Source organism: Dissoconium aciculare (assembly GCF_010015565.1).
Source record: "Dissoconium aciculare CBS 342.82 unplaced genomic scaffold K489scaffold_13, whole genome shotgun sequence".
NCBI lineage: Eukaryota > Fungi > Ascomycota > Dothideomycetes > Mycosphaerellales > Dissoconiaceae > Dissoconium > Dissoconium aciculare.
This window is the reverse complement of record NW_022984963.1, coordinates 798817-824137: the sequence shown is the minus strand read 5'-3', so window position 1 is coordinate 824137 and position 25321 is coordinate 798817. Positions and strand designations below refer to the sequence as shown.

Sequence of the window (25321 nt, the reverse complement as noted above, 5' to 3'; positions counted from 1 at the left end):
AAGAGGAAGGCATTCACTACAGAGAATGCCTTGTCCTTTCCTGAAATGCAGTACGTTGTTGAACAAGAGGAGGTAGAAGCACAAATCCAGGAGGAGATGCCGAGGCCCGTGAAGCGTATTAGAAAGTGTAGCAAGTGTGGCCGTCCAGACCATAACGCAAGAACCTGTGTATCATAAGAGTTAGTATTGATCTACCATGTTTTTCAATTTGAAGGTATTTCAACAATAATTGGTAGAGCAATCAATTGTTGAATGCTATGCTCTTTGATGCCTTGGACCGCGTTGGGGTATGGACCGCGTTGGGGTTCCCCGCGTTAAGGAGAGCGTCAATAACCCTAAACCGGTGTATCGCCCGCTGCGGTGTCTTCTGTGCAGGTATACCTCGACGTTACATCAACCTGGGCATGCACTATGCCTGCAGGTCGGCGTTGCTCAGCCTCGTGAGGCCGCCCTGACTTCTCATCACTGCGCTGCATCGTTCACGAGACAGCGTACGTTCGAAACTTAATCATTTGACCTCTTCCGCGATGTCTCTCACTCAACAGAAGAATCAAGATGTCTGGCGCAGAGCCTATCGCTCTCGTCGGTCTCGTCGACGCTTGCATCGGCATCACCAAGACAATCATTGCCATCGGTCGTGCAGTGCATGATGCGCATGGCCTCCCGCCGAAGCTACACGATGTTTTCGATAGACTTCCCGCGATTGAGACCATTTTGATAACCGCTCAAGAAGCCTGTAATAAATGTCAAGTTGATGAAGGCAAGCGTAAGAGCGCTCGGCCGCTGCTCGAGCAGTGCTGGACGGCCCTTGCAGAATTACAGGAGATAATTAGCAAGGCGTGTCCCGAGAATGGCGACAGTCGTGCCGCACGCGTCTGGAAAGGAACCAAAACGGCATTTTTTGGTCGCAGCAGCAAGGTGCAGGAACTGTTGAAGATCGTACAAGACAATTTGAAGTTCCTGGAGCAGCAGGAGATCTATACTATCAGCAGTAAACTCGACGGTCTAGCACCCTCTGAGACACAGCCTGAACCGTCGTCAAATATCCCCTTCCCACGCGATCGAGACTATGTAACACGAACGGAAATTACAACGCATATCGACTCAGCCCTGTCGTATCCAGCTGCAAGGCTCGCTCTGGTGGGCCTCGGAGGTGTTGGGTATGGGTGAAAATCTCAAGTACTAAAGCATAGTCCGACTGACTCGTCGACAGAAAATCACAAATCGCTATTGAGTACTGCTATCGCACGCGAGAGACGTTCCCAGATACATGGGTCTTCTGGATTCATGCGAGCACCCAGGGACGGTACGAGCAGAGCGTACGCGACATTGCTGATCTTGCACGCATCCCAGGGCGATCAGAGTCTACTGCAGACATATACAACTTGTTCCGTGACTGGCTGCGCGAGAAGGCTTCGAGGAAATGGCTGATCGTACTCGACAATGCGGACGAAGTCGATTTCCTCGTCGAGCGGTTCAATGGATCTGTCTCTCTCTTTGAGCGTCTGCCGATCTGTGATCAGGGCAATATTCTCATCACCTCTAGGAGCATGTCTTCAGCGGAGAGACTCGTCGATATGAAAGCGAGAATTCCAATCCCTCGCATGGACAGGCAGCAAGCTGCGATGTTGTTGCAGCATAAGCTGGGGTCACAAGTAGCCGGGGTCGCCAACACAGAGGACTGCGAAGCGCTCGCAGTAGCTCTGGACTTCATGCCCTTGGCCCTTTCGCAAGCTGCAGCGTACATCCAGCAACGAGGAACGCTGTCGTCAGTCAAGCAGTACCTGGCAAAGCTGGACAAAAAGGATCAATCGAAGCGCAGCATTCTCGATGAAAACTTCAAGGACCATCGGCGCGATCCTGAGGCTCACAGTGCGATTATGGCCACATGGCAAATATCGTTCGAACATCTTCGCCGCGAGCGACAATCTGCAACGGATTTATTGTCGCTGATGTGCTTTTGCGACCGTCAAGCTATCCCGAGTGTTTTGCTCCAGAAGTTAGAGAGCGACGAGGAAAGTAACACGACCAGACTAGAGTCCAACGACAATGCGGGCACTTCAAGCGCTGGAGACTCGGCGACCTCTCCGGATGTAGAAGAAGAATTTTTTAAGGATATCGCGATGCTCAAAGGCTTTGCTTTTATCTCGAACTCGTCTGACAGCTGCACATTCGAGATGCATCGACTTGTGCAACTGGCCACTCAACGATGGCTTTACAACCAGGGTCAAGCCGAACATTGGAAGAAAGCATTCATTCGTAACCTAGATATTCTGCTCCCCTCAGGAGATTACGAGACCTGGGAGACGTGCCGGAAATTATTCCCGCATGCAATAGCGGTATCTCATCTAGTAATCACAGATCGAGAAGCCTTATTGCTCAAAGCCTCAATCTGCGAGCGCGGAGGGCGATACGCGAATACGCGATCCCTACTCGGCGAGGCGGAAGAGATGTGCAGTACCTCCTATAAGATACGAGCGGAAATTTTTGGAAGTGAGAATCTGGACACCCTAGAGAGTATGTCAAAGCTTGCCGCGACATACTGTAGTCAGGGGCGTACGAATGAAGCAGAGCAGCTGGTGCTCCAAGTTTTGAAAGCCAAGGAGAAGCTGTTTGGGCCCGAGCATCTAGAAACATTGCCGAGCCTAAGTCAATTGGCGAACGTATACAAGCATCAGAGGCGATTAAGCGAGGCAGAGCAGCTAGATATCAAAGTTTTCCAGCACATTGAGGCGCTACTTGGGCCCGAACATCCCGACACATACGACACTATGGAGCTCCTCGTAACGACGTACGTGGAGCAGGAGCGGTGGAGCGAGGCCGAGCAGCTTCACGTAAAGCTACTAGAGGCGAGGAAGGCGATGCTTGGGCCCGAGCATCCAGATACACTCAGGATCATTGGCTACCTCGCAGGTGCATATATCGGCGAGATGCGACACGACGAGGCGGAGCAGCTTCTGATAAAGCTGGTAGAGACGAGTAAGTCGGTGCTTGGGCCCGAGCATCCAGATACATTGACGAGCATCAGGAAGCTTGCTGTGACATACGTAGAACAAGGTCGATGGGTCGAGGCTACAGATTTATTGACACAAGCGGTCGATAAAGCTCAGAAGGCTCTCGGACCGCAACATCCTGACACCGAACTTGCCATTCTACAACTGGAACGTGTTGAATTGATGCAGCAGCTTGACGCTCTCCAAAAGGGGTTGGCGACAAGCGTAGATCAACGCAAAGACAGTAAAACTCCTGGAGCATAAATGTGGTGGCAGACGTAGGATATTGACTGCCCAGCGTGGCAGCAAGCTTTTTCCACCTTATGGCTAGAGCTTGATCTCGTGATACCGTTCAGAAGATCTTGCGCTGTGGCTCTCAAATGAAATCGAGCCGAAGTGCATGGAGTGGAGCTGGACACATATCGAACAGGATACTAAGATTGTCATCAATGATTTACGTGCTCGTCGCTCGCACACAGAAGACAGTCGGGCCGAAATTGCGAAGGCTTGGATCGCACAGTTCCGGCATCAAGAAATCACGGATTTTGAAAGAGAAGAGCGGGTGTTGGCAACGTTGTTTCAATTTATGTTTCAATTCACTCCATTTATGCCTCGAGTCCGTAACGCTCCTTCAGCTCGCCGACCAAGTCGACGTACTTCTTCTGGGCCTCCTCGGGGGTGATGCCAGTGTCAGCGACAGCCTTCCAGGCGCGCCATTTCTGAGCAGCGGCGGTCTGGTGGAAGAGGGATTATCGTCAGCGAGGAGTCGGATTCGTGATGGTTATTTCGAAGATCTCAATGGAGGAGAGGACCTACCACGTTGACAGACCACGGCTCATTGCCCTTGACGGCGGAAAAGTGTGGGTCGTTGACGGCAGTCTTGTAGAGACCGTAGACCTGTTTCGGCGAGAATATCCCATATTAGCAATAGTCCCCGTTCTTCATGATGTTCCGTTCGTTCTCCATTCTATCTCTTATCTCTGATCTCCTCTATAACATGCGCATTACTGACCGTCAACAGCTGCTCGTTGGTCGGCGACTGCTTGAGCTTCTTGACCTCCTCGACGGCCTTCTTGAAGTCGTCAGATTGAGGGGCGGGGCCCTTGTCGGTCCACTCGGCAGACATGATGATGATGGATTACTGGGTTGTGTGTGAGGTGGGTGGTTTCTATTGTTGATGTAAGTGGAGGAGTAGCGAGAAGAGGAAGTGGTTGTTATGGGAAGATCAGCACAATCACATGCACCGGAGCTTAACAGCGAGCACGTAAGCCGCTCGTCTATTTACCTGCTTCCTACTGTGCTAGCACGGCTACTACTTTGCTGTTACCATAGCTATGCGAGATACTGGCACGCCTTATCCTACCCTTGTCTTGAGTATGTTATATCGTTGAGCACAACATTGTCGTCATCGTCATCCAGGTGGGGGCCTCCAAGTTGTTTTGGTGATTCTGCGGGGCAATTGAGCGATCACGAGCACGCGAAAGCCGACATTATCGCTCTGACGTCATCGGGCGATATTTCCAAAACATTGCGCCTGACAGTATACGATCACCTCCAGATGATTAGATAAGCCGAGTCGCCTATTTCCATTATGGAAACCTCGTCGAATGTCGACAGACCTTCTTGCTGGAGGCACGGCGACAATTCGTTCGGACTGTTGCTTTGGCAGAATAAATTCGAGAGAGGATCAAGATTCGATATGCCGTGAAGTCTTGAGGACTCGTAGAGAGAATTCAAGCAACGAATCGATGGGAAAGAGAGTTTCAGTCAGGGAGTCTGCCAAGCGGATAGGCGTGAGCGAAACTATGATGTTAATTGTGGTTGCTCTCAGGCAAGAGTTCGATCAGTCTAGTCATCAAGTAGTGAGAAACTGTAATGAATAGAGAAGTCAACGTCAACACCGCGACTCTGGTTCAATCAGGCCGCGCGAGCTCACCAACACGATATCAAAATTAATCATGTACAGACCAAGAGACATGTAATTAGAAGTCTCACAACCGAGCATCAGAATAGCGAGCTTCCCACCCACCAAAAGGAAGTTCACAAAAGGTCAAGCAAGCATGAAGTCGTGTCCTTCAGGTCCAAATACCCAGGAGTCTACCAATAAGGCCAATCATCCCAGCCCAACGCGATACCATCACCACCAAACCTATCAAAGCGCTTCTCATGACCGGACGGTGGGACCCTCTGTGCCATGAAGCTCTCTAGACCCAAGACATCAGGCGTCGATGTGGTTCGTGTGCGGAGCGGGGGAGTTGCAGAAACTATCATACGGGCATTGCTGGAGCGGCGAAGCCAGGCTCGATCTCGTGTTTGGTAGGGAGGAAGCGTGTGTTGGTCAAGTGGCGAATCTCTAGAGTCGAGGACGATTTCGACACGATGGCCAAGTTTTCTGGGCGGAGAGGGAGCCGGCCGCGATGACGAGTCTGGACGAATCGCTTGCGCAGTACCTGGTAATGCTTCGATGATCTGTGCTGGAGTGATCTTTGGACTCTGGTTGGTGGTCTCTAGGGCATCAAGGTGTGGCCGTGGCGCATCAGAATACTCCAAAGATGCGCGACCCTGGGGGAGCATGTCGTTGGTCAAAAAATCACCTGGACGAAAATAGCTGGTCCTTCGATGGTTGGAAGGTGATGGAGAAAGATCAGCGGCCGAGTGACGAGTTTTAGGACTATGTAGAAACTGACGACGAGATAGCTGTGTTGCGCTTTGGGCTGTCGATGGCAACTTTTTCTTCGGCTCAACTGGATGCCGCCGTTTACGATAATGGCCATGCTGTGGACAGATTGCTTTGCCGCCAGAGGGATGCCTGGGGTGGAGCGGACATAGCGGAGATTGTGGAAGATGATCAGGCACGTTGCGTTCGTACCCGAGGATGATTCCGTCGACATCTTCATCATCAGCTTCATCTTCAGTCGATTTGTCGATCGTTGCGCTCGGAAGGCGCATGGCTTCCTCAACGAGTCGTTCGATATGTTGTCGCTCTGTCCGTTGAGCATCGTAATATCGTTGTGCGAACGGCGTCTGATGGAATGATGTCACGATGAGGTCTGCAGCAGTGATCGGGCGCTGCTTGGCAGGACGTGCTGAAACGGCCTCTGTTCCGATGATACTGTTGCGAATCTCCGAGACCGATCTTCTCGTAGACACGGAAGCCGATTTAAACTTCCGCCGTACAAGGCTATCATATGAGCCGGCATGTAAAAGCCTTGAGCCCAGTCGCCGTATACTTTCAAAAGACTGTATATTCCTCAACGATAGCCCTGAAAATGACGCTTTCGAGGATGAGAATGTCGAAACGTTCCGATGGTCTTGACCCGATGGATCACCAGGGACCCGTATTGTGCCCGTAGATGATCGAGCTCGTAGGGCTACAACCACGGAGCTGACCCGTGTGCGCAATGCTGGCAAGTGTCGAGTTGTAAAGTCTACTTTCAGACGTCGAATTGAGCCCTCCTGGCGCGTGGTCGTGTCGATGTGCATCCGAGTCTCACCCAGATCCGTTACAGAGTCAAATCGCACTGCCAGGGCCGGATCGCTAACTTTCAAATCCGGCCCTTCAGACACAATAGCTGCTTCTATAGATTCAGTTTCGTCTGCAAAAGTCTCCAATCTTGTCCGATGTCTATTCCTTGTCCTTGTACGAGGACGATGTCGTGGTGAGCTGAATGGTGATAGTTGACTAGAGGGCGAGCGACTCTGGTCCGGAATGTCCATGCGATCGTGAGGTGGGCTATCCTTAAGTAAAGTTCCAGGGGAAATTTGAGAATACGGCGACGATGTATTTGTGCTTTCTTGATGATGATGCCCTCCCCGATGCGCGAAGTACGGCGGCAAAGGAACGCTTGTCATGTTTGAGATGTTACTAGACCGTATGCCGTCTTCGCTACCATGATGCGAAATAGTGATCTCTGGCGTAGGCGTGTGTCCCGTAGAAGATTTTGTGTTGGGTGTGATAGGAGACGTTCGAAATACTTTGACATTGAAAGCTGTGTTGCGAAAGAAACTTCGCATGCCACTCTGGCCTCGAATTGGCAGAATGGGTCGTGGCGGAGCTCGAGTGAGGGTCACCGTCCTTGTTTCTTCCTGATGGATAACAGGAGAGTTGTAGGTAGCTTCGACACCAAACTTTCTGGATCTAGCACTTTTCAGGGGTGTTTCTTCAGCATAGAGGTCTTCTGAAGAATTATTGTTGCTGTATCGCTCGCCTGGACGAATAAGCCAACGACTTTGGAAGGTGGGATCTGAACCCGTTGGAGATGTGCTGTTGCGGTTGATGCGTTGTCGTTCAAGGTGACGTGAGCGTGTGATCGAAGTCCGGTGTGACCTTCCGATCCCTGGGGTAATCGGACTGCCATTTTCGGCAATTGCTCTAACAGGCTTCGATATCGGATTGGAAAACTGCAAACGTGACAAACCAGGCCTGACTGTGTCGATATCAGCCGAGACTGGTGACTCGCGAATGGTCGTTGAGCCGGAGCGACGCGAGGAGTGTTCGGGCCTCGACCGGGAAGCCGAACGCCGCGCGGAAATTGCCGGCCTTGATCTAAGCCGCTCTTCGGCGGTTGGATATCTAAGCAATGCTTTGCGGGCCGAAAATGGGGTATGATACGTAGGCATATTCAAAGAAGAGAAGCCGGGAGGCAGAGAGGGAACGTGAAGCTCGGCTTTTGGATTGACTTGCACTGATGTACTCTCCACAATGACAGGCGCGGCCTCTGGAGCGGGTGAGCCAACCTTCACATTCTGCACAACTTTGTCGGACTTTCGACATTGATGGAGCGGTGGCTTAGTGGAATTTCGCAGAAGTCGACGGTCCTTGACACGTCTGAGGAGCGTATGAGCAAAGCTGCTGGCATCGGACGCTTTTGTGCTTGAGGAGACGGGTGTCTCTGGGGACCGTCGTGATTTTCCAGAGCCGTCCTGTGAAGACGCGGAGGACTGGTGAATGATAGCATCTACAATAGGATTTGAAATTACAGGCAATTGAATGGTCGATCCAGCGGCCAGTAAGGACTGAAGCTGGGCGGTGGCGGATGCAAATTGAGTTGAAGAATAATTTTGAACGGCAGGATCGATCTGGCTGGGCCTCGATTTCTTCGAAGTGACAGAGGATGTAGCGATAGAAGAGCGACGAATCAAGGAGTCGACCGCAGGGGGCAGAATATCGAGTACAGGTATTGTAGGATTGATGGAAAGTAAGGACTGCAGTTGGGCAGCTGCGCAGGCAAGTTGGGTGGATTGGTATTCCCTGACAGAGGTATTCGTTTGCGACCGTGCCGTATCAAGTCTCGACTGCGATTGCACGTCAGACTGCAAAGGTGAGTCCGATGAACTATGATTATTCGAACTTGATTGACTTTGTGAAAAGTCAAATGACGGGCGGAAGGGGATGCTCGATCGTGGTACTTGTGACTGGTCCGGCGTTGCTGGAAAATTATCTGGAAGACGACGGTGAGCTGTAAGACTAGTTGAACGAGACTTGATACGAGGTTCATCCACAATCGAGCCAGCAGGTCTTGCTAGGAGCTGTATCGGCGGTATCGCGTTTCTGACGCTACCCGACGAGGACGACGTAGAGGAGAAGGTTCCCGATCGAGTGAGTGATGATCTGGTGGAACGCAGCTGCGACGGTGCCGCTGAAGTTCCACCTCGTCCCGAGCCACGACGTCTTCGCGGTGTCTTGCGACGCGTTGGGATCGCTCGTGCGGTGTCAAGGAGGAGCGAGGACGACGACGATGATGGCGCGAGTGGTGGTGTACACGGGCGACACGTGGCGGAGAGTGCGAACGTGCTCGAACGGGTCGCGGCCGATGCCGTCGATGCCAATCTTCCTCCTCTTCTTGATGACGCTCGAGATTGGCGACGCGCTGCCTCAACTTGCGCCGTCGCTTGCTGCTGTAATTCTGAAAACATCCAATAGGGAAGAGACTGCAAAGACCGGCGAGAGCACAAGCGGCAGCCAAGAACACGACCCGATGATAACTTTGCTCCCTGTTGAGATTACGATAGAATGTCGACATGTTCGAGATTCGTCGTTCAGGCGAAGGAGGTTGTAGGTCCCATGAGTAGGGCGGCTGCTGTTCTCAGGAAGGCGGCGGTTGAGGTAGCCAACTATGTGGACGAGAGAAGTCGAGACGAAGGAGCCCGCAACCTTTGAGATCTGGTGCACAATCCACTCGTGATGATCATTGCATCGCGACTGCCGAAATTGGGAGTAATGATGGGCAAGTGCACTGGATTGCGGAGATGTGGGCCGGCGATGTTTCATGTTCATGGTGTGGACGTGTGTGCCTCTTGACACTGAATAGAATTTCCAGGCTTGCAACCGGGCAGGTAACGATTGTCAATATTCGAGATCTTTGATGGAGCACTCAGATCACCTGACACGCCAGTGAAAACGAATAAGTCACAATCAGTGAAAGGATGCGCGATTTGACCACTCATGGAAATGAGTAGTAGGCAAGACAGGGCAACGTACGCGCTCCCTTGCTGGGGCATAAATTGGTGGTATCAAAAGATGGTCGTCAACGACGCCGAAGAAGACAAAGAAAGGCTTCGTCCTGAGGGAGAGGATAAAGTTTGATGGTCCAGAATCATTGACCGTCCGGGATCTGAGGATCAATACCGCCGGCATTGACCTGAACAGGTTGCAACCAAGCCCAAGTGACATCTACCCGGCCTCGATCGACGTTCGCCATCTCGCCGAAAATAGCCACAGTGGTGTCCAAGTCTGTCGGAGCACAACCTGTACAACGATCCACGACACGCAAGTCGACGCTTCGCATCATCCCTCGCTCAGAATCGTACCGCTGTGCACGGAGCATTTTACCGCACAAGGGATTCATGTTTGAGTTGCCGCCCGTCACAGTCGAGGATCCAGCTGCGTCAAAGAGAAGATGGGAGACCGCGACAATGGCGTCGTCTTCGGCCGAGACTTCACCACATGCGCCTAAGCCGACACCGTAGTATGTGAGCTCACCGGTGAAAGTTGCAGTGTTGCTAGGTAGAGGAAGATTCTTCGCAGCGGCGGCCGCAGAGCTGTCGCAAGAACACGATGGTCAGCGAAATTCCACAACGTTGTTCACATGTACAGAAAGGACATATTTTGCATATTTTGTTCTCACCTTTTGCGTCCACTCAATCCAGCAGCCAGCGCAATGATGAGGACCAGGATCGCCAACATGGCCGCCAACACAATCAGAAATATCTTCCGACTCATTTTGAAGTACTTCTTATGCGGCGGAAGCGCACGGTCGAACCGGACCATGAACGCTGCTTGAGCATCGCGCATTTCATTTCGCAAATCCTTTCTTGATGTTCCAGAGGGTCTTACGCCTTTGACAGACCCGTCGGACTTTTCATTCGCGCGCTGCTCCTCCGCAGCTGCGATGTGTTCCCATTCTGGCACTTGCACTTCCTTGACATAGACCGATTGTCGCGGTCCATTGGTCTTGGGATCTTTTGCGGCTACAGTGGCCGGAATACTGATGGCAGAGTCGGACATGGTGTGGGTATGACGATGTCAACGACTGACGCAAGGCAAGCACCGGCTTTCCTGACGAAGATGTTCAAAATACTCCGCCTGCGCCTCTTTCATTGAAACCTGGGCGACAAGTTCCTGCCTGGTCGCGTTCGTTTGCAGGGCGAATATGCGCAATTGTGACGAAGGAGTGAATACTCTCGGAAATGAATGTGCGCCGGGGGAGACTCTGGGTCCACGATTCGACGATAAATGAACGACAAGAAGTGATCGGAAGTCTGCGCAAATCCTCACGTCTCCGCGGGGACGATGCCTAGACATACAAGACAGCGAGGCGGAAGACTCGTCAAGAGATTCCCTCAACACAGGAGCGGGATGTTTCTCGCGCCCAAGGTGACGATCGCCGTTTCATTGCGACAAGGCATCAAATGAAACTATTTTACGCGCCAGTGCCCCCAAGTCGCATCTGGCGTCAAAGTCTAAAAGACAAATCACCGGGCCTCACTTGCGCGGGGCCACGGGGAAATTTGGGCTTGCGGGATAAACCCTCGGATCTGCAGTACACAGATCCATTACAGCATCGGCAGCACTAGTGCAGGCTTCATCCGTCGACATACATGCCCTGCGAGCCGCCAATATGCCTCCCAACAATCCTCGTATCGCCATTGTCGGCGCCGGCTTGGGTGGTCTCACATTGAGCTTATTCCTCAAGCAACGAGGCATCACCGCTGTTCTTTATGATCGAGCCAAATCAGCGCAGCGATACAATTATGGCATCACATTATACGCCTCGACGTATCGTCCCCTGCTGAAGCTCCTTTCCATCGACGAATCTGCATTTCGAAAGCAAGTAGCAGTAGATAGTCAAAAGGACGGCGCTGGCAGAGTCGCGGATCTGGAAGACCGAGGGCTAAGCGATGCGATCCGCTGCAACCGTGGGCGCCTCGAAGCTCTTCTCCACGACAACCTTGATGTGAAATGGGAAAAAACCCTTCAATCCGTTCAGCGCGCGTCCGGGGGCAACGAGAAGACACTGAAATTCGAGGATGGGTCTACCACCATCGTTGATCTTCTCTTTGGTTGTGATGGCCCGCACTCGGCTACCCGCCAAAGCCTGCTCAGCTCGGCAAAACTTCAGATATTGCCGTATGCAGTCTACAACGGAAAGCGACGTATCGTCGAAGCGGATGTCATCGAGCGACTACTGCAGCATTTTCAAGACAGTACTCTCATTCAGGAATTACACGGAAATGTTCGACTGGAGATCGGAATCAATGACATCACGGCCTCCCACCTCGACTTGAGCTATACGTTCTCGCGGCCAGCGAAACAAGAAGGCGCAGATCCTTTGCACAGGCCTGATCGTTCCCTTGATGCATCTAGGACTACTCCAGCTGAACTTTTCGATGAGCTGAAATCATTGCGTAACCTCGAATTCCCGTTCAACGAATTGTTCGATCCGGAAAAGGTCCGAGACGACCGTCTCTTACACTGGCTGATGCGATGCATAGTTTTGGAGAAGCGTGACATCGACGAGTTGGGCTCGCAAGGGATCGCCCTGATTGGTGATGCTGCACATGCAACACCCATCCTGGGGGGTAACGGCGCCAACATGGCCATTTCGGACGCATTGGCGTTAGGTGAGGCCATTGGCTCAGATGGATTTGAAGGCGCCGTGAAGTTTTCGAAACAGCAGGCGCCCGGACAATGGACAGATCACGTCCAAGATAGCAGAAAAAGAATTGGTGCCATGCATGGGGTAGAGAAGGGTCGTTTTTAGTAGCCCCATGGTAACCATGTTCTCCAAGTAGTTCACGCGAACACGATAAAGTAGAATTGCATGCTGCTCTGCGACACAACACGTACAATGAACGCAGCTTTGAAACAACACAGTAATTCTGTACAAAGCAAACCTTGGGAGCCTGCCTAGGTAGAGAAGGGACCGACTGTACCTCAATTCAATGTTGGGCGCGCAGTCGACCTCCAGAATAAGTCACGTGACTATGTCCCAAAGGAGAAGCCAACCCCGTAACTTGATCTCATATGGATAATGCGCTACGCAGTCCCGAATGCAGGTCCATCATTCGAGATATCCGACACCGGCAAAATGCCTTCACTGCGATCAATTGTGTCGCTCGCAGCTGCGGAGCGACAGGCTGTGCTTGTTCAATGGCAGCGTAGCGGGCAATGTGTGCGATGCTTCCACGTTTCGCATCGCGCCGAAGCTGGTGCACAAGGTACTACTCTTTCAAGATGAAGGTACTCGAGAGGACAGTGCTAATGAGCTTTATCCAGACTCGCCCACAGATAGGCCACGCCAGCGTCGTCTCACCAAAATCTCGGAGGAAGTCTCTAAAGTCAGCGACTCGATGGAGCAGCACACCGATAAACGCTCATCAGCAGTCTCCTCCGAGGTGGTGGGGACGCGAGCGCGAGTTATGCGATCGGACAAAGACATGGAGGATCGTCCAAGTCAGCTTCGTCCGCGAGAAGATGAACGGGATGCACCAAAGAAACGAAGGGCGAAGACACTTAAACCGCCTCGTGATCTCAAGACGGCTGTGAGAAATCAGTTACGGAGCGACGGTATACCCTACACACCGGAAGCACTGACAGAGAAAGAGTTGCTACAAGCAGGATATGGTACTGCAACGCCTGTCGGAAAAAACTTCGCTGGCCTTTACGCGGATCGATTAGCCATGGTCGATCCTTCATTCGCAGCACCTTCTCTTCGTAGCGAGGCGCAAATCACTCGTAAGAAGGTCTGTGGCCAAGCTTTGATGACCGTGCCAAAAGCGAATCAGTGGAAAGACGGTGTGCCAAAGGCCAAGGAAGCAACGCGCAATGAGTTGGTGTCTCGTCTTGTGAAAGGAAATATTTGGGACGAGAGCAATTTGTCAGGAGAAACGAAGAAGGAATGGATCGGAAAGGCACCTTGGCTGGATACAACGCTGAAGTCTTTGATCATGAACGGGTCATACACTAAGCGGGACGTGGAGGATTTCAAAGATCGAATTCTCAAACTTCTACCAGGATCGCCCGCAACCGCGAAACCGACATCGAAGGCTGCTCCTGCGACGGCTTAAAGAATTTAGAACACTGGAGTGACGCTGTCTTGCTGTGCCGCCAAGACTTTCCTCACCACATCCAGTGGCGTCTCTGAAGCGACTCCCAGCAACTCCGAATCAGTCTCCTCCCTAGACCTAGCGACTTTCGAACGTCCACTTTTGTCGTCATACAATTGCGCAACGACAAGATCCAAGATCCATCCTGTTGTGCCCGCTTCACGTTTCGCCCTTCCGGTTTGCAACAGAGTTTGTGTGGTATTGTGTTGGACACTCCACTTTGCTCCTTCTGCCTGCTCAAATGCCGCCAAGAGTTCGTTCTGAGAAGCCAAAATCGAGAAAACCTTGACGAAACGATTCGCTGTCTGCTCCGGGTTGCGGAGGACACCGATCACCGCCTGAGCGATCCCTGCGAGGGTCGTACCTGTAAACTTTTCTGTGCCATCATCATAGATGATTGCTGTGCGCTTGGCCACGTCGAAACCCATCAGAGGGAATACTTTTATCGCCTGTACATAAGAATCTCATTAGCTTCAGTCTCGACAGTATGTCGCAAAATCATGGACCCGATTCTCACCCTGTCGATTGGATTGCCCGTCGAGATACCCGTCCATGCGAAAGCGGGATTCGCGATGGCTCTCGCTTTGGCATGATCCCAGCCAACGCGGCGCGGGGTCTGAAACTCATCCAGATCGCGTATGTTCGCTTCCGTGTCGCCCCAAGCGAAATCGTCGAGCACGAATCGTTGGACTCCAGCCGCCTCGGCAGCATCGACAAACAACGACTGTAACGGGACTCCCGGGATTCCGACTACGCATACCACTGCGTCCTGACCGGCGAAGGCTTGGGTGAGGGCGCTCAGTGTGTATTCGGTACGAATGACAGGAATGTCCTTGGGATGTTCGGTGGTGGACTCGGTTCTTGTGATGATAGTGACTTCGAAACCGGCTTCATGGAGCGCTGCTGTGACTGGCTTGCCGAGATTGCCAGAGGCCTGAATATTGCTTGCGATCAGCGATGCAGATGTCGGACATGATTATTAATGTTCACATACGCCGATCACCGCGACTTTTGATATTTCAGACATTGTAGCGATTGATTGATTTGTGTCGTGCAAAAGCACCTTGTTGGGGTCTCCATTTTGCTCATTTATAGCTCCTGGCAGCACCGAAGGATTCCAAGGTTACATATGAGCGCCGTCGGCTTACTGTCAGCTGCCACACATGCATTCGTATTTCATGCAGCAACGATTAGGCAAGGTTGGGCAACTATCTCATAAACCCGGTAACTCCTTGTCTGCTTAAGAATATATGCATGATCGACAGTGAGCGGACGTCTGAATCTGCTGTACTTTCCGTATGGAAGCTCGTAGAAAGAGCTATCCAATGGAGGATTTTCATTCGATCCACTGCTATAAAAGTGTAGCGATCTGGGAGATTGGTAATGCGTTTGAGGATGATCACCAAGCCCCTTGACGATCGAATGTACAATGCTGCACAAGACGAACTCGATGTCCCTCTGAAGCGTTTCGTGTCCGAGAAGTCATGGCCCTCGATATTCTTGACGGACGCCTTTGCGAACATCGCATTTGCTTTCGAGTTCATCGAATGACGTATCATTGACGCGATAGATACATTCTCAAAATGCCTGGTTTTGAGCAAGTCTCGCAGAATTTGGAGGGCTGCACTCATGTCACAGAACCAGAATACCCAACCGACAATGCAGATGCAGCTGTCGGCTGTCTATCAGCCATACTTATTTGAATTGTCTAGAGCACTTTGCCGATTAGCATAGTTTGCCTCTGAAGGAAATTTATATACCGCCGATCCGATTCGACACTGAGTGCCATCGACCCTGGGCGGATGTTTCGTTCAATCTTCAAAGGAACATGCTGGAGGCTGCCGTATGGCTCTATGTTGTTGCTGTCGTTAGTAATGTGCTCATACCATAGATAGCTTTTTGAGCTCTCGCGGAGTGTCTTGAACATCAATGTCTCGACAGCACACCAGGCACGCTCGTGATACTCGGCATCGACAACGCTGATCATGACATCACACTGTGCGATGATGATCGGCAAGGAGTTGATGCCCCTTTCCCTTCGGCCAGGTTCTTGATCTTCTTGATCAATGCAAGCAGAATCCTACAAAATTCAGCGTCATTAGAACGAGTTTACGGGAACCAGACTTTCTCCTGCAACACCTACCAGCCAGATATACAAATCTTGTTCATCGACCTCAGGATGGTTCATCAACAGCTGCTCCAGAGCATCAACCATGCGCCTATACTGATAATGGCGATCATTGTCCGGGCTTCTCTTATCAGAGTCTTGAGATTGTCCGATCCACCGGTAAGAGAAGAACACCAAAAGCGGCTCCCTCGTGCACGTTTCTCTAATCTGTTCATATTCCATCGTAAGATGATTGGTGTTCGAACTCCAATGAGGAAGTGCTGCGTGGTTCTTGAAGTCAGCATATCGCACGGCGCGAAGCCGATCAAACCTCTGTCGCTTTTCAGCTTGAGCAGACAACAGCTCCGCATACTCGGATCGCAAGTCTCGCATAAATTTAGTTTGTCCATTCTGTATGATAGGTCGAAAACGGCTATGAAATATCTCTCGAAAGTGTCTGCGGATCTGCGCCATTTTGTAGGCCTGTGCTATGCTTTGTACATCGAGTTGCGAGCTCAGACCCTCCTTGATCATGTCGACTGCTTGAAGGTCATTGCTGAAGACGGCATAGTCCAGAGCGCTGTAGCCTTGTTCATCATATGCGGTGAGATCAACGCCGTGTCGGATGACTTCTTGCAAGTAGAGTATATGTTCCGCCGAGGATTCTCTACAGAGGGCGATCGCTGGCGTGCAAACGCCTACGATGCCCGGAATGGAAGCGTGAGGATAGTTGAATGGTATCTTGGCATTCGCGACATCTCCTGAGTGTAGCAGCGCATGGCCATACATGAAGCGACTGAGCGACCGGATAGTCGGGTCAGCTCCAGCAGCGTCCTTGGTCATCTCCACCGCTTGATGGCCAGAGGCTAAAGCGTTCTTCAATTGGCCTGCTGCGATGTAAGTCAGCACTGAGCGCGATATGCCAATGACTCCCCATAACCACAATTTTCCAAGCCAGAAGTTGATCCAGGATTGACTAAAGCCGTGCATGTTACGGCTCCCGTGTATATTCCGCCACTCTTGCAACTTAGCCATCAGCGTCTGCGCCATTTCTACTCGCTGCGCTTGGAGGCTCATGGCACTGCCCAGTAGATTTTGTTGATCTGCTGCTTTTGCATGCCGCATGTAGAGCTGCAAGTGTGTATGTCCTAGATTGCCGGCTGCTCTGCACGTTTCCGCATCCATCTCGAAAGCCATCTTGGTGCTCAAATCAAATTGCCTCTGAAACATATCCGCCGCTTCGAGCGTCCGATCCGTCCGGTTATAGTTGATGCCAAGCTCGCCATAGATCTGACACTTCTGTTTATCGTTGGTCCCTTGCACGTTGGCCGCCTTCGTCAGGGCCTCGATGGCATCTTGATGTTTACCCTGAAATCCAGCAACCCTTGCGAGATTCAAATACAGGTCGACTTCCATTGAAACGGGCAGCCGCTCATCTTCGTACAATTTTTGAATCTCACGGAAGCAGTTCTCTGCCAGCTCCCACTGCGCAGACGACGCGTAGTAGTTAGCTTTGTCCATGAGACGACAAAAAGTCGCGATTATGTCCGCCATGTTGTGGGCGGCGCCTCCAGGCGGCGAGGCTCTCTCGCCGTGCCCTCTAGATATTATTCGTCCACATCAAGATGCCGCTTGAGGTCAGAAACGCACGACACATGAAGCGTTCGTCTGTTCGAGCAGCCTTTGAAGTCATTTTTGGGTTCGATGGGGTCGCGAGGGGCAATTAGACTTTGCCGTCAGCACCACTGGCGGTCACAATTCTGTGCCACAACGGGGCCTGAAATAGCTTCCTGATGACATGTCCGCTGAGAGCAACTCCACCTATGACTTTGCTCATTCACAGATCGGTACGTACACGGATGGCCGGGAGACATTTTATGCGTTCCTCGTACATGAGCTTCGTGATTCCCAATTCTAAGTGTACCAGGCTTTGGCACAACAATCCCCATTTGCCCATAATCATGACATGCAGTTGAAGGCTCCTGCAGCAACTCCGCATATATAGTCCACCAGTGTTGGAGATCATATTCGATCGTACATAGAAGTGTATGCCATTTGATATGATGTCACATTTATCACTCGATGTCTGATCAAACGGTACATTGGGCTTGGCGGATGGACAATCAATTGGACATGCGACGAGCCGAAAGGTCAAGAGAATGAGGTTGAGGTAATGTAAAAAAGACAGAATGGGTAGGGAAATCATCGATGGGAGTAGATTTGAAAACACAGGAGTCTCGATATAACTCGAATGCCTCGGTTGCAGTGTGGCACACGTCATCGCGAGAAACTCAGTGACGAGGAGGAACACATAGATATGGTAAACGATGATTGAACTTGAGAATGTTTGGATTTTCATCTATCAACATGCTTTATCCTTCGTCATGTACATACAAAGAAGTCCTAGCCAGGACCCATGCCCATTTGGTATCATTCCTGGAGCCGAAAGTATATTTAAAAAAACCATGAAACGCCGGGGCTGTACTGCGTACAGTACGCCATATGCTCCTCGCTAGGACGCTGGTATCCTTTGCGAGTGAAATTATTTCGAAATCACGCTTAAACAATCTCCTTGACATCGCTACCGAGTGGAGCTTGATGCGCGCCGTGAGCCTCGATGTAGAGAATGGTGCTGTCGAGAGCAGCCTCCAGGTCGACGTGGAAGAAAGGACGGTTGAGACCGTGCACAAGCGCAGTCTTGTTGCCGTGTTGCTGAGTGACGGTGGCGAGGTGCTTGTCGATGCTGGTATGGTCGGCGTTTGAGGATGAAGCAGAGATGGCGTCGGTAGGCACCCCGCGCTCGGCTTCGGCGCCGCGTGACGAGGTAGCTCGGAGACGGTTCTGGCGATCTTCGGCGTCGGCGGCAGCGCTGAAAGAACCGCCGATCTCAGCGACACTGTAAAGTGGTTGCCAGCGAGTGTGATCGGTGCCCTCGGAAGGTGGGAGACCGAAGCCGGCCGAGACGAGAGCACGCTTGGCCCAGCGGTTGGAAACACCAGCGAAGTGCCATTGTACCCGGTCTGGGCTGGCGTAGCGATCGAGTTGATTGCGTACGTCAATGAGGGACTGCACGGAAGTGATGTCGGTGTTGTTGACGGAGGAGAAGTCGAGGATGACAGCCTTGAGTGTAGGCTTGTTCTCTTCATAAGCAACGTCCTTGGCCTTGCGAGGGGCAGGGTCATTCCATGGGCGATCGCCAGGTCGGGCATATGCGTTGGGGTTCGTGCGCTGAGTCTGCTCGAAGATGATCTCGGTGAGGTGCTCGAGCTGGTTGTTGGCGTTGGGGAAGGCGAACCCCTCGGTCAGGCGGTAAATGAACACGCCCGGGTAAGGAGAGTGAGCCTCGACGCTTGGGTTAGAGCCGTCGCCATGGTCTGTGGGAATGAAAACTGAGCGGAGGTTTCCTGCATCCGCATCATTCTTGTCGTCGGTGGTGTTGTTGGAGATCTGTCGGACCTTGACGCGACCCAAGGCACGACCCTGGGACCAGAACAGGCGGATGATGTACAAGGCAAAAGATGCAGCCATGGTGACGTAGACGCCGTTGTCGATGCTGCTGAAGACGATAGTGAACACTCCGGCAAAGAAGATGATGAACTCCAGGGGGCTGACACGCCAGAACTGGTATACAGTGTTTGGAGGAGTGATCAAATCGCCAACGGCGTGAATGATGACAGCGCTGAGTGATGCGTTGGGAATGAAGAAGAAGACTGCGGTCAAGGCGTAAATGGCGATCAGAACGACGATTCCAGTAATGACACCGGCCAACGGAGTTCGGACACCGGCCTTGGACTTAATAGCAGTTCGGCTAAATGATCCGGTGGCAGGGTAGGCGCCGACGAAAGGACCAATCAAATTAGTGATACCGATGGCGATCAACTCCTGCGATGGGTCGATGCGGTAATTGTTGACACGACCAAACGACTTGGAGATGGAAATATGCTCGATCAGGAGAACGATCACACCGACAGGGATCTGGCTGGAGAATAGGCCGATGATCTTGTCGTTGACCTGCGGAACTCCTGCGTGTTGAAAGCCTCGGGGTACGGAACCAAGAATGGAGAATTTGGCCTTCTTTTGATCCCAGTTGATGTTCATGTTGGCGAGATAGCTGATCAGGGTGTAGAGAAGAATGACGAATGCAGTACGCAGAGTGTTCAGGAAGAACCAGGTTCGTTTATGTTGGGGGTAGGCCTTGGCCATGTAGTTGAAGAAGGAACGGATGATGTAAAGCATCGCCAGAGCGCTCACGCCCATTGCGGCGTCGAGACCAGCCCACCGGAGGTTGGTCAAAACGCCAATGACGACCTGGTAGGTGGGAGCTCTGTTGTCAACATGATCTTTCGTGATTCCCAACAAGCTGGGCACTTGTCCAACAGCAATATTGAGCGCCGAGCCAGTCATGAATGCGGTGATGGATGCGAGTGTAATGACTTCGGTGAATCTGCCCAGTCGTAGAATACCGATGCCGAAGACAATGCCGCCAAGGATCACAGCGAGGGCGGACGCAATGACCGGTCCAGGAATACTCTTGTCGATCGCTTGGGCAGAGAGAACAATGTTACCAACGACGGTCGACATGACAGCAACAGGCTGTATGATTGATCAGCAAATTTCCCGCGCGACATATCCGCCGCTGACGCATTTCTTGAACTTACACCAATAGTAATATCCTTCGATGTCGCAAAGAACCAGTAGAGCATTACGCCCATGAAAGAAGAGTACAGTCCATATGCAGGTTCAAGTTGGGCGAGTTTGGCGTATGCCATTGACTGAGGCACGACCACAGCGCCAACAGTGATACCCGCGACGAGATCGCCGTAAAGCCATTGAAGGTTGTAGTATCCGATCCAGTTAAGGAAGGGGAACAAGGACAGGAACCATCGGAGGACGCCGCGAGGAGTCGGGACAAGCTCGCGGAGCCAATGTACAACAGAGGGTTCCTCTTCGACGTAGCTGTCGGCAGTGTCGATGGAGTATGCGGATTCACCGCGGGTGACGGGGTCGTGGTGGTGCTCCTCAAGTTTGATGCCGAGCACTTTGGCGAAGCCACGACCAACTTGGTCAGCGGAGGGAGCCATTCTGATGAGTTCCGCTCTCAGAATGAACAAGAAAGAGATAAAGTGAGTCAAACTGAGTGATGAAGCATATTCAAGAAAGAGAGACGGATATTGCGATAGTTATTTGTAGACCTGCCAACAGCACGGATGGTGTGTCTGTAGCGGTTCTCGGGCCTACTAGTTCAAAGTCTAAAAAGAATGGAGCATATTGCAAACAGCGCCACTCGCGTGCGAAAGAAGGTCTCTTGGACGTTCTGGCACAGCCTAGGTTTTGCTTCTATGGGGGGAGATGATGGACTAAACTCAAAGGAAGAGCATGTGGTGTGGTGTGGTGTGAAGCGTGGTGGTTGAATAGAACATTGAGCGAGATGGTAAGCGAACATGTTTGCATGAATTTGCGACATGTAGCGATCTGGGCCGAGAATTCGTGCATACTGTTCGCAATGGCGACAGATGGTGATAAGCTTGCCAATAACGCCACTCGAGTCCTCGGCACAACGTGGATGAGGACAAGATGCGACAAGCAATAACAACAAGATTGCCCAGAAAAGTCAAGATGTGCTTTGTCAACGGCAGGGTATCGATGGCGCATTGCTTATCCCGAGCACGATTATGATACCATTCACGGATGATATGAGCTGCAAGCAGATCACCGGAGAGATGTAAATTGTCGCATGGCGGAGCATGAGCGACGAGGGACATCATCGTCGCGCGTCATTACCAGTCTGCAGGGAAATACAATGCACACGATATCCCACGTTGTCGCCCGGTGACGGAGAGTTCGCCCTGCTGCGGCACGTACGATGCGGTACGGCGTTGTTCGGAGCAGACGGAAGCCCACAAATGGGCGTGCACCCATGCGGTACACGGACCTGTCATCATTGAGCGATAGTATTGATAGTGTGAGACGAAGTTCGTTCAGGGATCCCATCACTTCATGTTGGTGGACTTGTCTTGTACGGATGAGGTTTGAAGCAAATGGCGTGCTCGCGTCGCCAAGTGAGGTCGGAGCCACTAGTCTGCTTTCAGCCGTCAGCCCGCCTCCCCCGTGGGAATTGAGACCCAATCACAGAGACGCTGGAAGTCGTGATTGACGTGGACCGCTCTCGCTGAACTTCTAGGAGCGTCGGAACCGCCTCTTCATCGGTAGAATTTGCATTATTGCTCGTCTCTTCACCTAAGTTGATCGCGCGTGATGAGATGGCTCGCGATTGACCTGGACTTACGTTCGTGACAACGTGGTTTTTGGGAATTGATCGCGTGGCCAGATCTCGCATGGCTTGAGACGAGTATTGGGCTTAAATCGGAGGAATCCGAAATGGCCCTCTTCTACACGCCATAGCAATGCGCACGCTGTACGCCGCGTATAGGACCTAGTGAGACGTGGGCCCTGCCTCACAAACCAAGCAATCACACTCATCATGTCGGGCAATAGTATGGTATCCACTTCTGTGACGCGAAATGATGCAGAGACTCCATATCTCCGTGCATTCACAGCGAGATTCGAAAACCTCGATCTTGGCTGCGTAGAAAATCTACAGCATTTGCACGCTGATCAATGTCCAAGCGGACCTGACGATGACGACGACAAAGGCTCCGAGCTTCCGGCTGCGAAAGACTTCACTGCTATCATATCATCGTCAACGTGCATGGAGGCCACTTGCCCGCAATCTAGCCCTACGTAATGAAATTCGTTCGGATCAGATATACTTTTTCTACAATGCAAATGCACTGCTTGACATATTCTCGCACACCTTGTCAGGGGCATGTCATGAGCTTGCCGATTCATGATATCTTCAAAAATGGAGAAGCCTTTCACCATTGTAGACAGATTTGTTGCTTGGATCTCACATCATGTCAATCCGACCGGTAAAGATTCGGTAAAGCTACTCAAACTCTGTTGCCTCTCAATCCGCCCAGTCATGTAACATGACATGTTTACGTATTTTCATTGCCAGGCGCAGTGTATGTTCCGACCAAAAGGTGGCAGGAAAATCGCCTGACCGCACGCGATTGATCCTTCGGGATCAATGTCGGCACATCGTGTGGAGATTAGGCATGTTCGCCCACGTCGGTGCATGCCGATTTTCAGACCTGACGCGTGCTACTCCTCCAAGTAGAGGACACTGGACGAGGCGCAGTGAAAGGATTCTGCACCAACAACAGGCCCGACTTCATGGAAAGACCGGCAAGTGTTCAAGCGTATTTAAGTGGGTACGTGCATTATTGAAGGATGTCGACGGCACGACTGCCGGTCCGGCTCGGTCGGTCGTTCCCGCGCGGCTGAGCAGCGAGGCACGTGCGAGGCAAACACGCATCAATACTGTGCTGGCCAGCGGTACCACGACAATTGCACTTCGCCTGACATCAACCTCCAGAGTCCGGCGGGATTAGCTCAGAGAGTCGGAACTCATCGATCATGGCCAGTCTAGATTCGTTCCTGCAGAATGGACCAGTGGACGGTGACCGAGTTGCCGGTCTGGAGGAGTTGAGGAAGGTCGTTCTCCTGGACGGTATACCCGCCAATGGCGAAGGCATGGTATGTCTGCTCTGCCACAGTGGAATCATTCTGCCGTAGTGATGCCAGGTGTCGTCCATACTAATATGCAACACTGTGCGTCAGTCTGAACTACGAATATACATCTGGCTCATCCTTCTCAATGCCCCGCCAACTCGAACAGAGACATATCTGGATCTCGTGCGGCAAGGTGCCTCGCCAGCATACGCAAAGATTCGTAACGACACCTTTCGTACTTTGACGACAGATCCTTTGTTTCGGCGACGTGTGACAGAGAATAGCTTGACTCGCGTGCTCAACGCCATCGCTTGGAAACTTCATGACGCCAGTGAGGCTCGTATCAACGGCTGGATGTCTCCGCCGACACTTGACATCCCCAAGCTCGATGCCACAGGTTCAGTCGATCATCCCTTTCACTCTCCGGCGTCTGTACATAGCCGATACACACGCGGGTCTATCACCGGCACAGAAGGTTCTGACGCAGGCGAAGGCGCTGCGACGCACATCGGCTATGTTCAAGGTATGAACGTCATGGCTGCACCATTCCTCTACGCTGCACGTAGCGAAGCCGAAGCATTCGCGGCCTTTGATAGATTTATCACGCATGAGTGCCCGGGTTATGTACGCGGCAGTATGGACGGAGTGCACAAGGGACTCGCGCTCGTCGACCAGATTCTGGCGATTGTAGATCCGAAGCTTGCTACACACCTTGCTGCCAAGGGCATGAAAGCAGAGATCTACGCCTTTGCAAGTGTACTGACGATGTGTGCATGCACTCCTCCATTGCCGGAAGTTCTTATCTTATGGGACTTCCTTTTCGCATATGGACCTCATCTAAATCTGCTGTGTATCGTCTCGCAACTTGTGCTCGTGCGAGACTCGCTGCTGAACAGCGATTCGTGAGTGTTTGCAACGCCCGCCGAATCGGGAGCTAGATTGCTGACTATTCAAATCTAGGCCCAAGCCTGACTTCAAGCCCTTGCAGGCTCGTAAAGTGATCGACTATACTGTCAACTTTGCGCGTAAAATCCCCGAGGACTTGTACGAGCAAATGCTGCATCATGCAAAGTGATACTGTAGCATGGGGCGATCCCTGGTCCTCGTTGCAGGAATCACACTCATGCGATGGCGTATCGATCCTTATTGTGCCGCATGGGTCCATTGATTGTGAATCTCATTCAATTTCTAATCGGCACAAGTTCACTCAGCATCACAGGACGCCCGCAAAAGGCGAGCTGAAGTTCCACCCGTTCCGCCCGGGCTCGAACGTTCCACGAGCGAAAGCAATCCGCCGTGATCCATATACAGCTTGCAGTCCGAGACACGCAGCTGAAGCTCCAGACTACGATGGCGTGTGCTTTCGAAATAACTTTCAGCCATTAGCATGGTGTATGTGCAGTCGGAAAATCGGCGCTTGGATGGGATGCAGCCGTCTTGGCTGCATGAATCGAAGCCCCGATTGCAGAACTCTGCCAGTCTCGACGGTCGGCAATTCATGCCTCAACCACGCCCAAAGCGTGGGCTCGACGCCGTTGGGCGTGGCAATGGGGGAGATGATCGATTAAAGCGGCCGTGGCATGCGTGGGAGCTTTTGGAGGCGCATACGGTATGGCGTGATGGCGTGCTCGCTTCACTGAACCCTGGCCCAACCATCGGAAGCACGCGATCAACAAATCAACATCCAGTACGAAAGCGAGATCGTGGCGACATAGCGAAATGATCTGCATCTTCGCGACGTCGAAAGTGGGAATGAGATTTCGCTTTGATTCTGGCGAACAATCATCCCTAACATAATGTCATTCTGATCTTCAATCTGCGCCTTTCCGCCCTTACAACGGGGATAGATCGCGCAATGAAGTCACTGCAACGTGTTTGCGGGGTCTATTGACGTTGAGAGACTTGGGTTATGTTGATGTACTTCCTTTTTCCGGATTATTCTACCCATCGATGGATTTGGTGACACTAAGCCGCCGCCGCCGCCCAGGGACAATGGGATAGGCGCATTTGCCACGGAAGCACGCCAAACCGAGTACCA

At 51.9% G+C, this 25321-nt stretch overlaps 11 protein-coding genes across 11 annotated transcripts; 5 read left to right on the top strand and 6 right to left on the bottom strand.

Moving 5' to 3' along the window:
• Positions 1 to 1032: 1032 nt before the first annotated feature.
• On the top strand, positions 1033 to 3140 carry K489DRAFT_291493 (TPR-like protein; the record flags this gene model as incomplete). Its single annotated transcript, XM_033600192.1, has 2 exons — positions 1033 to 1160; positions 1214 to 3140. Coding segments are annotated over 2 exons (2055 nt in total), but the record flags the coding sequence as incomplete, so codon positions are not given.
• Positions 3141 to 3566: 426 nt separating this feature from the next.
• K489DRAFT_383914 (uncharacterized protein) lies at positions 3567 to 4177 on the bottom strand. The gene is made up of 3 exons (XM_033605730.1): positions 4006 to 4177; positions 3810 to 3890; positions 3567 to 3727 (listed from the first exon to the last, which is right to left on the bottom strand). The coding sequence occupies exons 1-3, from the start codon at positions 4117 to 4119 to the stop codon at positions 3599 to 3601; spliced, it is 324 nt and encodes a 107-aa protein (XP_033456702.1). The 5' UTR covers positions 4120 to 4177; the 3' UTR covers positions 3567 to 3598.
• An 806-nt stretch (positions 4178 to 4983) lies between these two features.
• K489DRAFT_72076 (uncharacterized protein) lies at positions 4984 to 9249 on the bottom strand. Its single transcript, XM_033608867.1, has one exon. The coding sequence runs from the start codon at positions 8907 to 8909 to the stop codon at positions 5091 to 5093; it is 3819 nt and encodes a 1272-aa protein (XP_033456701.1). The 5' UTR covers positions 8910 to 9249; the 3' UTR covers positions 4984 to 5090.
• A 340-nt stretch (positions 9250 to 9589) lies between these two features.
• Positions 9590 to 10263, bottom strand: K489DRAFT_325888 (uncharacterized protein; the record flags this gene model as incomplete). Its single annotated transcript, XM_033601862.1, has 2 exons — positions 9590 to 10034; positions 10121 to 10263. 2 exons carry the CDS (start codon positions 10261 to 10263, stop codon positions 9590 to 9592), a joined length of 588 nt encoding a protein of 195 aa, XP_033456700.1.
• A 738-nt stretch (positions 10264 to 11001) lies between these two features.
• On the top strand, positions 11002 to 12389 carry K489DRAFT_383912 (FAD/NAD(P)-binding domain-containing protein). Its single transcript, XM_033605729.1, has one exon. It carries the CDS (start codon positions 11114 to 11116, stop codon positions 12254 to 12256), a length of 1143 nt encoding a protein of 380 aa, XP_033456699.1. The 5' UTR covers positions 11002 to 11113; the 3' UTR covers positions 12257 to 12389.
• Positions 12390 to 12536: 147 nt separating this feature from the next.
• Positions 12537 to 14050, top strand: K489DRAFT_383911 (uncharacterized protein). Its single transcript, XM_033605728.1, has 2 exons — positions 12537 to 12719; positions 12778 to 14050. The coding sequence occupies exons 1-2, from the start codon at positions 12584 to 12586 to the stop codon at positions 13560 to 13562; spliced, it is 921 nt and encodes a 306-aa protein (XP_033456698.1). The 5' UTR covers positions 12537 to 12583; the 3' UTR covers positions 13563 to 14050.
• Positions 13568 to 14628, bottom strand: K489DRAFT_390787 (NAD(P)-binding protein; the record flags this gene model as incomplete). Its single annotated transcript, XM_033606631.1, has 3 exons — positions 13568 to 14050; positions 14119 to 14535; positions 14596 to 14628. The coding sequence occupies 3 exons, from the start codon at positions 14626 to 14628 to the stop codon at positions 13568 to 13570; spliced, it is 933 nt and encodes a 310-aa protein (XP_033456697.1).
• Positions 14629 to 14885: 257 nt separating this feature from the next.
• Positions 14886 to 17445, bottom strand: K489DRAFT_383908 (uncharacterized protein). The gene is made up of 2 exons (XM_033605727.1): positions 15745 to 17445; positions 14886 to 15681 (listed from the first exon to the last, which is right to left on the bottom strand). The coding sequence occupies exons 1-2, from the start codon at positions 17260 to 17262 to the stop codon at positions 15310 to 15312; spliced, it is 1890 nt and encodes a 629-aa protein (XP_033456696.1). The 5' UTR covers positions 17263 to 17445; the 3' UTR covers positions 14886 to 15309.
• A 596-nt stretch (positions 17446 to 18041) lies between these two features.
• On the bottom strand, positions 18042 to 21115 carry K489DRAFT_383907 (sulfate permease). Its single transcript, XM_033605726.1, has 2 exons — positions 20367 to 21115; positions 18042 to 20301 (listed from the first exon to the last, which is right to left on the bottom strand). Exons 1-2 carry the CDS (start codon positions 20787 to 20789, stop codon positions 18268 to 18270), a joined length of 2457 nt encoding a protein of 818 aa, XP_033456695.1. The 5' UTR covers positions 20790 to 21115; the 3' UTR covers positions 18042 to 18267.
• Positions 21116 to 23187: 2072 nt separating this feature from the next.
• K489DRAFT_325953 (TBC-domain-containing protein) lies at positions 23188 to 24358 on the top strand (the record flags this gene model as incomplete). The annotated part of the gene is made up of 3 exons (XM_033601870.1): positions 23188 to 23307; positions 23392 to 24185; positions 24244 to 24358. The coding sequence occupies 3 exons, from the start codon at positions 23188 to 23190 to the stop codon at positions 24356 to 24358; spliced, it is 1029 nt and encodes a 342-aa protein (XP_033456694.1).
• K489DRAFT_71979 (uncharacterized protein) lies at positions 24236 to 25195 on the top strand. Its single transcript, XM_033608865.1, has one exon. The coding sequence runs from the start codon at positions 24348 to 24350 to the stop codon at positions 24849 to 24851; it is 504 nt and encodes a 167-aa protein (XP_033456693.1). The 5' UTR covers positions 24236 to 24347; the 3' UTR covers positions 24852 to 25195.
• The last annotated feature ends 126 nt before the right edge of the window (positions 25196 to 25321 follow it).